This window comes from Paramisgurnus dabryanus, chromosome 8 (genome assembly GCF_030506205.2).
Source record: "Paramisgurnus dabryanus chromosome 8, PD_genome_1.1, whole genome shotgun sequence".
NCBI lineage: Eukaryota > Metazoa > Chordata > Actinopteri > Cypriniformes > Cobitidae > Paramisgurnus > Paramisgurnus dabryanus.
Window position 1 is genome coordinate 22,392,417 of NC_133344.1, and position 14,818 is coordinate 22,407,234.

Below are 14,818 nucleotides of genomic sequence, written 5' to 3' on the forward strand. Positions count from 1 at the left end.
TGCCATTTTGTGTGCAAACTCAATTTTATTGCTTTAAGTATTCAATTCAATCAATTTTAATCAATGTGAGAATAATGTGTTCATTTTACATTCAAACAAAACATTTTCATCCTAATCAATTAAATTATGTTTACACAAGGAATATAAATATGTTGTGTTGCATATACATGTTTATTTTATTTAAATTCAAAGACCCATCAAGTCCATTTTTTTCAGTGTACTTCCTGCCTTCAGTCAATATAAAAATCAATGCCAAAAATAGCACAAACATTGTATGAAAACTGATCAACCTTAAACAAACCCCATAATTGCAACTTTTACACACCCTACTGCACAAAAACACACACAGCCCTCTTTTTTACTATCCATGCGCTGCTGCACCAATTAGCAGCAATTGACACCGGCTACCAAGCACCTGCATTCTGTTTCTCACTAAGCATAGCCAGAATGTATGAGGCTGGTGATGAGAATGTTCCTTACCCACCCCAAACCTCCATATCTCTCAATGCAACCCATGCAAGGCAGTCAGGGAGCAGAGGTTAGCCATGTTTGTGTTTCTGCGTGCTTATCAGCAAGCCAATGATCACTGTCCTTTTTGTAAGTAAACGCCGCTGAAGTTGCAAAAGGGTAGACAGAGATGTGCAGGCAGGGAGGTGCTACAGAAGAGAGGGAGGGGGACCAGATAAAAGAAACAGCTGTATACAAATGACAAGCGTGCATCTCTCACCGCCTCCCACTGTGAGAGGGCCTTGTGCGGTCATTGAGCAGCTTCAAAGCATCAGAGCCGGACGCAATGCACGAAAAACCTCAAACAAGCTCTTTCTCACACACAAACACACATCGTGCGCCAATCTGCTGGCTGGAGTAGATGCTATGAGACGCTCTGCGTTTCTGTGCCTGCCTGAGCATGCCAACCTGGCATGATCATTTTGAGCAGCGGTGGATTACCCGGTGGGCATTACCAGAGGACCATTATATAATGGGTGGTCTGTATCTGTCCAATCAGCATGCTTACTACATTTCCAAAACAATGGCATTTTTAGGAATTGTCAATTTCCCAACTCATAAAAAACTACCAATAATAAATATCTTTCCATGATGTCATCATGAAATAGATCATTAGTTTGAACCTTTAGTTTTAATACTGCTAGTGCTTAATGTGCACTAGTTACTTTTGTCAAACCATACACAGCCACACAAGATACTAGCTTCTAAAAATAAACAAACCAACATGATACTCTAAAAGCGAACTGCTAACCAGCTAAAACGTGGGTACCACCATGGCATACAGAGAGGGTATGCTTTGGGATGTCTTTTCAAGCACCAGACATATTTGAATCTAGTGCCCTCACCTGGGGCAGAAATGAGATAGGGGGGTGTTTACTGGGTGCGAGTGCAGAGGGACACGGGGAACCGAAAGCTGGGGGGTGAGTGTTACAAGAAGAAGGAATCGCACCTTCATGACACCCCATAGTAATTACACACTTGAGTGGCTGGACTGCAGAGGAAATTGAAGGCCTGAGCGGGAACCCAGCTGCCTCCTTCTCCCTCCCCATCAGCGCTGTCGTGATTGAGCCTGGCCGCTCGCCCCGCTTGCCCCCTCCTTCACTCCCTCGCTCAATCCTCAGAGGAAATGCCGCTTTGTGTCCTGGTAATGAGATTCTCACACACCCAACCTTATTTACCATCCCAGACAGAAAGAGGAGAAGAGGAGATGAGAGGAGTGGAAATGAGAGGAACCAAACACAACCCAACTTTCACCGTCATTTACAAAAGTCCCCATCAAAACACAAACGAGACTACGGCTCAGGTGTTCTGGACTTAAAAAAAAAACTAGAGACATATGTGACCCTGGACATAAGTCGCACGGATATATTTGTAGAAAAAAAATACATTGCGATTTTTCTTTTATGCCAAAAATTATTATTTTATTACTGTATCTAAAGATCATGTTCCATGAAAATATTTTGTACATTTTCTACTATAAATATATCAAAACTTTTTTTTTGTAAGTGGATGCAGCAAAATCACGGAAAAATTGTCTAGAAACTCGCCTACAAACTTGCTTTCTTTGCTACCCGCTCTTGTGGGATTTCCCATTCATGTTTGGTTTTTATGTATCCCCATTCAGTCCACAAGGTCATTACAGTGATAAGCTAGTATAAAGCGCAAAAACAAACCTTTTCTTTAGTAATATGTGTTGTTAAAAGACTTTGTTTGGACTTTGAACTTTAAATGAGATTTTCTCAATATTTTTTATTTACATTCAGTTTACAGATTTTCAATGGATGATCTCAACCAAATATTTTCCTATCCTAACAAACCATACATCAATGGAAAGCTTATTTATTTAGCTTTCAGTTAATGTATAAATCTCAATTTATACGGTATAGGGTCACATAAATGATAACGCAGTTAGCCATGAGAGACTGTATGTTACATTGATTTTACAACAGGTAAGGAGTGTTCTTAGGTACAGTGCCAAGTATCTACTGTTAACAATTAAATATATTATTTTTATAAAAATGTATGCATTTGGCAGACGCTTTTATCTCAAGTGACTTATGTATTCCCTGGGATCGATCTCACAACTTTGTGCTGTTACCGCAATGCTCTAACAACTGAGCTACAGGAACACAGTTTGTCTGTTAAAGGAAAACACCACAGTTTTTAATATTTTCTATGTTCTTACCTCAACTTAGAAGAATTAATACATACCTATCTTTTTTCAATGCGTACACTTTTAATCTTTGTACAGCGCCTTGTGAATGTGTTAGCACTTAGCCTAGCCCCATTCATTCCTATGGCTCCAAACAGGGATGAATTAAGAAGCCACCAAACACTTCCATGTTTTCCCTATTTAAAGACTGTTACACAAGTATGGTGGCACAAAATAAAACTTTTGTTTGGAGCCATAGGAATGAATGGGGCTAGGCTAAATGCTAACACATTCAAGAAGCGCTGTACAAAGATTAAAAGTGCACGCATTGAAAAAGATAGGTATATATTCATTCATCTAAGTTGAGGTATGAACATAGTAAAATATTGAAAAACGGTGGGGTTTTCCTTTAGGTAGTATAGTTTATTATCTAACCGTATGCTGTTGCAACATAGAAAATTATTACAATGCGCTATTACATTTGTGCATTTCAAACAGAAACTACATGAAGAGCTAGGATGCAAAACCTTCTAAGTGTGTCTGACATGTTTTCCTGTAAATAAGCATTTTGTATCAGGCTCTTATGTTTAGGTTGAGTTATTTAACTTACATTATCTTTCACTCCAAAATCCTCTAAGTAGCCTACATGCAAAAAACTCCTTATTTTTTTTTCTGAATAAAGTTAGAATGTTCAAAAATTCGGTCAATATTCTAATATAATATATAGTCAGAGATGACTCAAGCAATCTTTTGACCTCAATACAATCAGCATCATGACCACCTACTCGTGTGGGCAGATCTAATGGCAAATGCTGGCGAGGCCGCCCTTGTTCTCTTGGCACAATGTGAACATGTACTTGTCATAGTGGACTGGAAACGCACACAATTAAACACGTCGGCATGGGGTACCTGCCCTGAGCCGGCACCAACACAGCATTCGCTGTCACGAAAAGGCAGCGCCTTGTGATATACACACAGCCACCAGATGACTGTGAATGTGTGTGTGAGAAAGACGGCCAGATGATTAAGAAGTTAGTCTGAGTAGCATACAAAACAAAGCGTGACTGTGACCTCAATTTACACCATGCCGCTGTAGTGACACTCGATGTGGAATATTCAGAGCGAGCGAGCGAGCAGAGAAACCATTGGGTCTCTCTCTCTCTTTATAGCCCTGCTGTGCAGCCAAAACATTTCATCCTAAACTGAGTGGGTCACAGACAAACGTGTACACATTCTCATCCTCAGGCCCTAATCATTGACATCTCTCCAAACATCTACAAAATACATTTGTTTTTCTTTTAAACAAATTTATTTGAATAATATCATTATGATAAATAAGTGCTGCAATTAGGTCACAAAACTGCAGTTTGTCTGACAAAATCACTGACTGTTTTAATATCTGCGCTGGCAACCGTTCACAGAAGCAACGTTTCTCTTGTTTGTGATGGAGAAGAGACAGAATTACCTCGATTATGTGCAAAAAGTCAATTAAATTAACTGTGAAAGGCTATTTATTTTAACCCGAGGATACATTTTTTTCTGTTCTTCGTAATTATAGAAAACAGCACAACATGTGTTGGCAAGAGAACAAAGAAAGAGAAAACTATGCAACGTGGCTACTCCTTACATCACACTGCCATCCTGTGGTCAAATAGTTTAATTGTAGCATTTAAAAAAAGAACAGAGATATTTGCAGAGTGGTGTAACAGTTTACAGATGCTGCAAGTGAAAATCATATAAAATGTGATCAGTCCATAGAATTTGAGTAAAATTTAAAGTGCAAATGCAAACTATAAAGCATCATGATTGTGTGAGGTAGTAATTGTGGTGGTGGTTAGGATATAGGCTGAATGGATGTGTTCTACAACAGTACTGTACTATATATTGTATAGGTTTTAGTACCATCTATATTCTTGCCCTTTGTCATAAGATCATGTTTCATTGTGCAAGTCTTTACTTTCCAAATCACATCACCAAAATGATACAATGAAGCAATGCCATGTTAATAAAGATTAAATAGAACCTTCAGATTTTGCATTGAGTTAAGGGAAGTGATCTAAATGAAATAAGATGTGATTTGTGAACTACTCATGAGAGGCTTAAATCATTTCTGTCAAAGACAACTGCAAATATGTGTGCATCTGAATGGTAATTAAATATTGCAATATGAAAAATGAATAAAATGAAGAGGAAACACAAGGCAACTGTTGTGTATAAATCTAATTGTCACTATCTCTTAAGCAAAGCGACTTTTCAATGTCATGAGCACACCACAAACAGTACACCACATTTAAGCTAAAATGCAAACAGTACACTTGTAATGTAATATAAAGACAGACACAGTAAACTTAGACATCAGTTCTCAGTATACTGCCCTGTCCTGAATATTTTCAAATTGAGGCAAATGAACTGCAACTCTCAGCTGACCAGTGTTAGACATTACCATTATATAAAGGGACAATGTTTGTTCCCTGAAATTGACATTTTTTACCTTTATGATGGTGTTTTTTGTTTTCTAACAATATAAAGCAATGAATGTTTGTCAAGTACAAAGTCTCAATCTAAATCTGAATGAAGGTCATAAAGGTTACCTTTAAAATGGACTCAAACTTCTAATTCAAGTACGAGGATAAATCTGATGTAAAACAATCACTCTATTAGATTATATTTTAAATTCTTGGCCTTTCTCTGTGGTACTTTATATAAAGCTATTGACTGCTTGCTGTCATGAATCAATAGTACATGGGTCATTTTTGTATCTTTTGGTAGCATTTTTGCCATATGCTGGTTTATTTTTAAACCGACCTATCCAAAACATTAACTGCAAAAGATAATCCAGGCAGTTGAGGAGTACCCACTTTAGTAACATACCTGCTGGCAGGGGACCTGGCAGAGGATGTACAGTAGGTGATGTTGCTAGGTTGTCATTTTCTGGCAATGAATGTAGGTCAGGAGATCCCACAGGTCCAGCTGGAATAGTAATACAAGCACTGAAGTTGCAGCACTCTCTTCTCTGAAGTACACACCACCTGAATATACAAAGGGCTCTATGTGAACTTGGAACATGGGTAATAGGCTATATGAAACAGGAACAGGTATATCTCTGTTATATATCTTCCACAAAGTAAGGGTAAAAATGGCAAACAGTAGTATATACAGTATAAAATGCACAAAATAAGTCTCTAATTTCTCGATGTATGTCTGAATGCAAATCCTGCAGAAATATCACATCTGAAATGCTGAGTGATATGGAAATGAGGTTTACAGCACTCTGAGCATGTTAATAATGCTAATCCTGGGATTACGGGCACATTTTCAAGGTGCAATTACATCACCAAGCATCTTGGGATCACCATAATCATAGATTCTGCATAAAGCTTCAGTATAATCCTGTCTCATCCTTTTTAACTAGTTAGTGTCATCCAGAGTCCTGATAAATAACACTGTTTCAGGAGACTATGTTTAATGTGAAGTGAATACAATAGGTAGTAGTAGTAGTAGTAGTAGTAGAAGTAATAGGTTATTTTTTTGTGCTATCAAAAGCCCATACATGAGTTGTGTTTAAATTTGTAAGGCCACACTTACCATAACATGGCTATCTGCAAAAAATATACGTTAGGCCTAACGTTATAAATATTTTATGTACTTTTTGAATCACCAAAACTTCTACGTTCGTTTGTAGAAAACAGCACACCTGCCCAAGCTTCATCGTTGCAGCTTTTTCTGAGAACTCCAGTAGGCTACACAAACAATTGGCAGCGGGCGACACTTTTGATGGCATGAGGTAGACGTGGACACAATCTCTACTTATCTTTAGTGTATCTTTAGGCATGTTGGACTTCGTGAAGCTGCGCAGACCGTTCGGAGTATGACATCAAAGTACCGCGATAGCGAACCGAACTCTTTCGTTGCTCTCGCGATACTTTAATGTCAGCAATTTACTTATACAAAACATTTTTTTTCCAAAATATCTTCCAAAACCTTACAGTTACAAGAAATAATTTGTTACTATGAAGGCACAACTAATATTCCAATTAATTACGTTGTTAATTTTTTATTATTATTTGGGAAACATTTTATTCACTAACAAAAATCTAAATCTCTAAATCGCAGCCTACCACATTCCCACATTTCCTAATTGAAATTGAAACATTTCTTAAATCCCTTAAATTAGTTAAAAACAAGAAAAATGAAAGATTTTTTTAATATTATGATGACTTTCTGTAATACCGCTGATGCATAATGTTTTCTTATGCCTATGTCAACTTGTTTATTTTTCTTATTTTTAATTTAAAATGAAAAATACTTTTCTTACTGTATTTTTTCCTTTTTTCCTTTATTTTATTTTTATACTTATAAAAGTTTTTTTATCAGAATACTTTATCCACATGAACATATGTACCATATTATTATTTAAGTTTATTTATAAGTTTTAGAGTTAATTTGTGAATTACTTTGATTTTATTATTTTTTATTTAATCGTTAAAACGTAAAAATTTTGTCTTTTATTATGATAGCTGACGTCTTGCTCTACGTCTCCGTGCGTTTTGCGTTGTGTGCTGCAGGGCGGGAGTTTCGTTTTCTTGCCTCATTTTGTTTACCCCAATTTTAGCTTATTATAATGAAAAGTAATTCGCCGGTAACGTTAATTCGCCTGTCATCTTCTTCTTTACTTCTCAGGTAATAGAAATATACATGTGTTGTTTCCATGCAATAATATTCAGATAGTATAAAGTGACGTTAGCATGTTGCGTTATCCATTTGTTGGTTTAACTTTATAGTCATAATAACGTTTAACGTTAGTTGTTTATCATTAGTCACGTAACTTAACTGTCAGATTCGAGATCAACTGTCAAACATTTCAGTCTAAATTGTGTTGCGACCCACAACATTGATACATGTGAGATAACGTTATGTGAAATCCTTATATGACATGAAATTGAAACGATCCATATTCAAGCATAAATAAACAACGGTGTTCTTCAGACTTTGACTTCCAGTAAACACAGAAACATCAGTATGGCTGCAGCCCCAGTGGAGTACACCATAGGTGGTGTAAAAATAAACTTCCCATGCAAAGCCTATCCCTCTCAGCTGGCTATGATGAACTCGGTAAGATCTATTGCCTGTCTTGAATTGAGCAAGAGGGGTGAATGTCACACTTAGTTTAAAGTTACACATTAAAATTGAAGAGTGTATACAACAAAAACTGTTATAATGGTCTCTCTTCTTTTTCTTTTTTTTGCTTCATCTGTCTTTTAAAAATGTTTTCTGTAGATTATTCGTGGACTTAATAATGGGCAGCATTGTCTATTGGAGAGCCCAACTGGTAGTGGGAAGAGTCTTGCTCTTCTGTGTTCGGCCCTCGCGTGGCAGCAAGCACAATTCAGTAAGTTAAAAATCCTATAATATGCCCCAATAAATAGAGAAAACAACATTTAACCAATGTGAATTCAGAGCTGATGACTTTACATCATTTTGATATGTGATGAGTTTGAGATCTTTAAAAAAAAAAAAAAAACTTGATCTTATTCAAGACAAACTCTGTTTATCATATGTGTTATGATTTGTGTTGTTGCATACAAACCAGACATATCTATCTATAGATTCAAAAGTGTAAGGTATGATTATAAATTATTTGTTTGCACTCATCTGGCTGAACATCCAAAACTTCAAATTGGTTTGCATATTCTTCTAATATACTGGACAGATCTCATTACATGTGTCTTTCTTAATGTTTAGGTAAGGAGCAGGATGCGAATAGCAGCTCTTGTGACAAAAAAAATGACTGTAAAAAAACAGAAGTGACAACTCCGTGTCAATGTTTGTGCCATAGCCGAGCTGTTAATGGAACTTCCAGCAGTATGGCATCCAACCCTTTTGGGGTTAATCTTACTGCTGAATGCACTTCTGTTCAAGCTACAACCCCTGTTTCAAAAGGAGGTGAGTGTTTTCTGAAGCTTTCAAATATGATGCAGTGTTTCCTACAGAATAACATTAAACAAACATTTGACATAAAGCTGCTAACAGATATTATACAACCAAAAAAATGTCTATATGAAGGGCTCGGATGCAAAAACTGCTAAACGGCAGCTCCGTCAAAAATTAGATGAGATTAACCAAATGCTCTTGACATGTAAACAATCAAATACTTTCGCTTAATCCCAGCCTCATGCCATTCAGGAATGCTGGTTTGTCAGAATCCGTTAAACGTCACATTGATTTTTCAGCAAAGTCCTCAAAGTTCACGAGGACAAATGTAAAGCAATTGTGGATCACATTCAAACTTTCATCTGCATACAACCCGAATGCAACATGCATCACAGCGCCCCCTAATGTGTTGTTCAGTTTTTTTTACCTTTTGAAGTCTGACTTTCATTATTTGCAATGTTTTAGTTGCATCTTTAGTGATTTGGCAACTATTTACTACTGTATGTCTTGTCCAAAGAAGTGGATTTTATCTAGAACTGGAGGTTTCTCCCAAAAAGAAAACATGTCGGACGCACTTAAATACCTTTGCATCTGAACTCTTCATATTTTAGTACATTTGCGTCAGTAACCCGTGTGTTTGTGTCTGCATACAACCAGTAAATGTGACACTTGGAACTCAAAACCTGCTGTCTGTTTATTTTCGTTTTTATTAATTGCAATACCAGGGATACCATCGCACTTAACTCTGTATCTTATCTAGTGTCAGCTATTAAGGCATTCTCAAGGTGTATATTCTTTTCAGCAGTCACTGGTGACCAGCCAAAAAGATCCACTTTGTCCTCTCGTCTCTCTGAGAAATTTCAAGCCTCCCTTTCCACTGAAAGTGAACAAGACGATGATTTTAAGATGGACAGGAAGCGCATTCGTACACCAAGCACAGAGCAGAAGGTACCACTACAAAAGCTCTGATTATTTAAACACTTTTCATTGGCTTATTTAGTCCTGACATCACACTTTTTCTGTTTACAGAACAGCAAAAGGAGATGTCTTGAACGAGGGGTCATTTACATTGATGATGATGATGAAGATCTGGAGAGACCTGGGCCAAGTGCACAGAGGACCACGGAACGTCATAGTGATGCATGGGCACAGCCACAGTGTTGTGTAAGTGCACCTCGAACACATTTTTTATTTGCAGCTGTAATTTGAAAAATATGATGTATCAGCAGGACCCCTGTTTGCTTCATCTCCATATTTAATTATCCATTTTGCAGTTTTGTAAATAGCAGAGATGGAATGTGTACTGAGGTTGTGTTATTGTTGGCCACTGGGTGGCAGTAGAGGTTTATAAGTGATTCCAGTAGTTAAAGTGCTCATGACTTGTCTGTTAGCAGCAGACATTACCTTTGTTTAATTTCTAATAATCTGTGTCACTCCAGATGATTTGTACATACATAAATGTAGTTGCTTTTATTCCTCCAACCTATTTTATAATTCATCTGTAGACACCCTTAAACAGATGGGGGCAGATTTATTATGCCAAACAACAACATGCAAGGCATTTATAATAATTTGATAATTTTAATCTGTATTAGAATGCAACGTCGGCAACACCAAAGCTCCGAAAGTATCAAAAGATTTTATTATTAAAAACTATTGCATAGCATATAGGTATCGTATCGAGCATGCAGGCTCTTTATTAGGGCTGGGTATTGGCAAGGGCATCACGATACGATCTGTTACATGCTGCGATACATTGCAATGCTTTTTCTTTTTTTATCAAAAATGTGAAAAAAATCTAGCTGATTTTTTTTTTACTTTTTTTAAAGCCATAGTGCGTCCACACGAAAGCAGCAGGTGTTTTTAAATTTTCTGCCATTTTTTCACTCCCACTACCTTCTGAGACATTGGTCATATATAACAGACAACTGGACAGTGACAACTACAGCAGCGGCGGGAGAGGGATTATTAAATGTCTAAAATATCGATAGTAGAGATTGAAATATCGATACACTATCATGGACAAAAGTATCATATCAAGATATTTTTGCACAGCCCTACTCTTTATCCACTTTTGGAGCTCTGTTGTTGCAGACTTTGCATTCTAATACTATTAAGATTGATGTGCATGCTTTTGCCTGCTTTTTGTATAATTTGAATATGTCTCAGCATCTTCATACATTCAAAAATACCTCTTAGATAATCTCATGCAATGTAACAAACACTGCAGGTATTCACAAGGCCTGTGATGAAAAAATCTGTGTTAATGTGATCACCCGTCACACTGTAGGACATATTGCTTACAATTGGTGCCGTGGAAAAGGGAGTTACTTGTAACATGCATTTTTTTTAAGGATTGGCTGACTGTTACCAAAAGGAGGCGGGCACTAGCTTGATTGGCAGGTTGGGGGGTTGGGATATAGAGAAAGCAGGGCTTTAAGTTTCACTCTCTCACCTGACACCGTTCTCTGGCCCCTGCCAGCGCTGACTGACATCTTCAATGGGCTCTTTGAAGCAAGCTCCAGTTTAATTAAGAGGTTTGCCTTGCTTGGCAGTGATCTGTGAAAGCCTGGGATAAATATTGAATGGGGTTCACCCGCTGGTTACGGCGCTCCGGGGATAAACAGGTGCTTTGTGAGATTGGGGATTTGTGGGGTGGGGGCGCTCCAGGGCAGCTATCAGGAGGGCTGTAGGGAGTAAAGACCTCACTGAAATGCTTCACTTGCCGTCTCTGTCTCTCACCCCGCTATCTCTTTCTCTCTCTCTGTCCATCTGTACGGTGAGGGTGCAGTGGCCCGGGCAGGCGGACAGTGTGAGATTTCAGTCTCTCAGGTGTCGGGCCCTCAGAGTAAGTCTGTTGAAATGCAGTGTCTATTGTTCACGCTCACACTCAGACCTGCATCTTCCAGCAGGGCCATTGTAAGGTGCAGACAATCAAGCATCACCATCTCAAACACAGGAGCTGCTCTCTCCACACCTCACCTGGCAAACAGAAACGCCACTGTCTGAAGGAACAAACCCAGCTCTTATCATATTTTTCGGTAGTAACTGATAAGTACTTGGTGGGATCCACCTCAACGTCTCGTATTCGTTACTTTTGCACACCATACAGTGACTGGTAGCTTGCTAATTTTATGTGTTTGTCCTATGTGTGCTGGCCCTGAACTGTAACTAGCTGTTAGGTCCCATATGAGCTGCCATTAGACACCCACTCTGCCACAAACCCCCCGAAGACTTTTTCCTCAATATATGTTCTCATTTATTGGTACCCGAACAATGCCCGCATTTTATTTGCAGAGCAATGAGCTGCTAGATGCACCTGCAGGTGTCTGCCCCTGACTGAAACAGCATGCTTGGGTTAACGCTCCCACACAATGCCTTGCACTGTTTTATTGCGAGCCGCTGTTGAGGTCTGGAGCGGGTCGAGGCGTAGCTCTCCGCTCCACTGATATCGGGGTCTCGCAGGGAAAGAATGCGCCACTCCGCCTGAATGTGTCTGTGGCGGCAGGTCCGGCCAATGAAGGCTGTTATCTGCATTCCAGGGGTGTCTCATTTGCTGTGTGGCAGCGAGAGGGGCCGAAACCGTGGCAGGCTGTGTGTAAAGGATACCTTTGTGTCAGCTGTTTCCTGCACGACTGCTGACAAGGCCTCCCATTCACAATCAGCCCTTTCTCTCTCCCCACAATGAATAAGTAATTATTCCGTATAGGAGGCAGGATACTTGGACTGGTCTATTGAATGTGGCAGCAACAGGTAAGGTGATCAATAGGGCTGAGAGAACCAGAGCCCCAGCGCGTAACTCGTCCCGCAAAGCCGTAATCTTAGATGCTGCCAGCTCTCTGTTTATTTAGCACGTCGGATCTGTTCTTTGGGCTGTCGGGGGACAGGCTCACATTCGCATCCATTCTATCACTTACTGTAATATTTAATGGCAAACAAGGTTTGAGAGGCAGCTCGGGTAACTGGAGCCGGACCTCTTCAGTTGAGTGCAGGCTAAAGGACAGCTTGATCTCTGATGTGAAGGGGTAACGCACGCCGTGACTTAGCATTTGTTTATGAGGGTTAATCTTACTTGTCGCTCTTAGGAAATAATGGTACTGTTATTTCGAAGGACTCGGGAGTCTGGACACAGTAAATATATTATCGTCATATCTATCAGCAGGCCCACCCAGAATCTCTCACAAAAAAATGCTCTGCAGAATTGTAACTCCTGTCAGTTTAAAAAGCTTTAGCCACCTCCCTCTTATTTAGGGTGCATTTATGAAATGGTTAATTTCAACAGCGTAGGACTCTCTTTTAAATATTTTATGTTTAAAGGGACCATTTAACATGTCCGCCCAAAAAAAAATCAATTCATACTCCACACGCCAAACAGACGGGGGCAGTATACCTCCAGAAAAGTGAGTTGGTCTATTTTAATTTGGCAGCTGCAAATTCAGCAGCATATATCAAGTTTGATTTACATTAGCAACTAAGTTTTCATTAGTCACAAAAAAAACATTCGGTCTCATTAAAATTGCAATGTTTTCCGCTACGTTTCGTGCGTCCATTTGGTGTTCATTATAATCGAAGACATTTCAAGCTTCTTAGCTAATGTTACATTTTAGCATCAGCTTGGTAGATAACGGGTGAAAACCGGATCGGATCCGTGGGTAGAGCTAACTATTAAACGTTAACAGCTAAGGATGCGCAATAATTTGCATGCGATAGTCATTGCGCTTCTCGTCAGTGAAGCCGGTTTATTGATTAAAAGTTAATCGCCATCAGCTGCTTTCAGATGGAGCCACATTTACTGCACAAAGCCGTAGTTCATGTACAAGCTGAGCATAAGTTATGGCAATGCCTATTATAAGTGAACTTCTAGCGAAATCCTAGCAGCATCTTACTTACCAATCGAAAAGAAATGTTGTCATTTCGGAGTCGAACCTCATTTCTTTCATGTCCATTAGTTGTCTCCAGCGATGAAAAGCAGTGCCAGTATTTACTCTGGTTCGGTTACTTTATTTATCATATTTTATTTGTGATTCCGAGCGTGTTGTTCCCTGCAGCAAATGTTTGTGGTAGTGGTAAATGTCTCTTGCTTTAGCCATTCTTCCGCTCTCTTCCCTGAACTGAAATACGTCCGAAACCCCTATTGCAAGGCAGGAAGGCATCAAGGCATGTCCGAATCCATGGCTGTCCGAATTGCATTTCTCTGAGCTGCCTTCATGCCTCTTAAGTCAACAAGTCAGCTGCCTTAGTTTTCGGATGCAGCGGTAGTAGTAGAGGGCTGAACTCCCACACAAGCGACTTATTCGTGTATTGCAGTTTGGCTGGCGGTTATGTGTGTGGCCCGCATACCGCCTCCCATGGTCGAAACTGGTATTACAACACCAGTCGGGCTGTAGCTAGTAATTTAGCATGCTAATTCAGATTGATATTTCTGCAGCACTATACCTTGTCATTTTTTTAATGACATCTTTGCCCTTATTTCTTCTCATTCTTTTGATGCGTGTAACTAATTTTTAAAAATCTTTTACCTCAATTATTACAAATGGCACCTTTAAATCTTTAGCAGAAGGCTTTTGAATGCCAAAATGGTTTCTCCCACTAAATTAGTTTAGAAATGTGCAAAATATAAATAAAATAAAAGAATGCTGTTAAGATAAGACCTATTGGCCAGGTTTCATAAACAAGGCTTAGCTAAAGCCAGGACTAGCCCATAGTTAAATTAAGACGTTTAAGCATTTTACAAAAACTCTGACAAAAATTGCTTTACTCCACCTCCCTATGTAAAACTAATCCCGTCCGAATAGTACTTTAGTCAAATGTTTAACTCTAGGTGAGCTGGGGAGCATATTTTCAAAAAAGTGGAGTGTCCCTTTAAGCTAATCCCTGTCCGGAAAACCGCCCCCATATTTGTTACCCCCAGGTAGTTACATTTGATCATTATTATTATATCAGTATAAAAATCTTAGAAAATCTTACAAAAATAATCTTTGGGTAGTAAACAGTAAAAAATTGCAATTTCTGACTACACAATACATGTCACATTTAAAATAACCAAAAATACTTTTGTCATGCAGCTTCCCAGACAAGGCTTAAGTTTAGTCTCAGACTACAATGTATGCTTGAGCTGTAATAACTATAAACACCTTTATCTTACATGTCTTAGGGGGCGTGTACACTAATGCGTTTATCCGCGGCCGAAAACGGAAGGCGTATGCCGACTGTGGTTGCTTGCCAGTG

At 38.9% G+C, this 14,818-nt stretch overlaps 1 protein-coding gene across 2 annotated transcripts in view; it reads left to right on the plus strand.

Moving 5' to 3' along the window:
* The first annotated feature begins 7,200 nt into the window (after positions 1 to 7,200).
* brip1 (BRCA1 interacting helicase 1) overlaps positions 7,201 to 14,818 on the plus strand; it is a 38,782-nt gene continuing 31,164 nt past the window's right edge. Inside the window, exons 1-6 of one of the 2 annotated variants that reach the window (XM_065281014.1) lie at positions 7,201 to 7,339; positions 7,646 to 7,771; positions 7,937 to 8,048; positions 8,402 to 8,602; positions 9,393 to 9,538; positions 9,620 to 9,754. In XM_065281014.1, coding sequence (XP_065137086.1) covers positions 7,679 to 7,771; positions 7,937 to 8,048; positions 8,402 to 8,602; positions 9,393 to 9,538; positions 9,620 to 9,754 — 687 coding nt within the window. In that variant the 5' untranslated portion in view covers positions 7,201 to 7,339; positions 7,646 to 7,678. The remainder of the gene's footprint in view (positions 7,340 to 7,645; positions 7,772 to 7,936; positions 8,049 to 8,401; positions 8,603 to 9,392; positions 9,539 to 9,619; positions 9,755 to 14,818) is intronic. The other variant, XM_065281015.1, reaches the window with a different exon arrangement.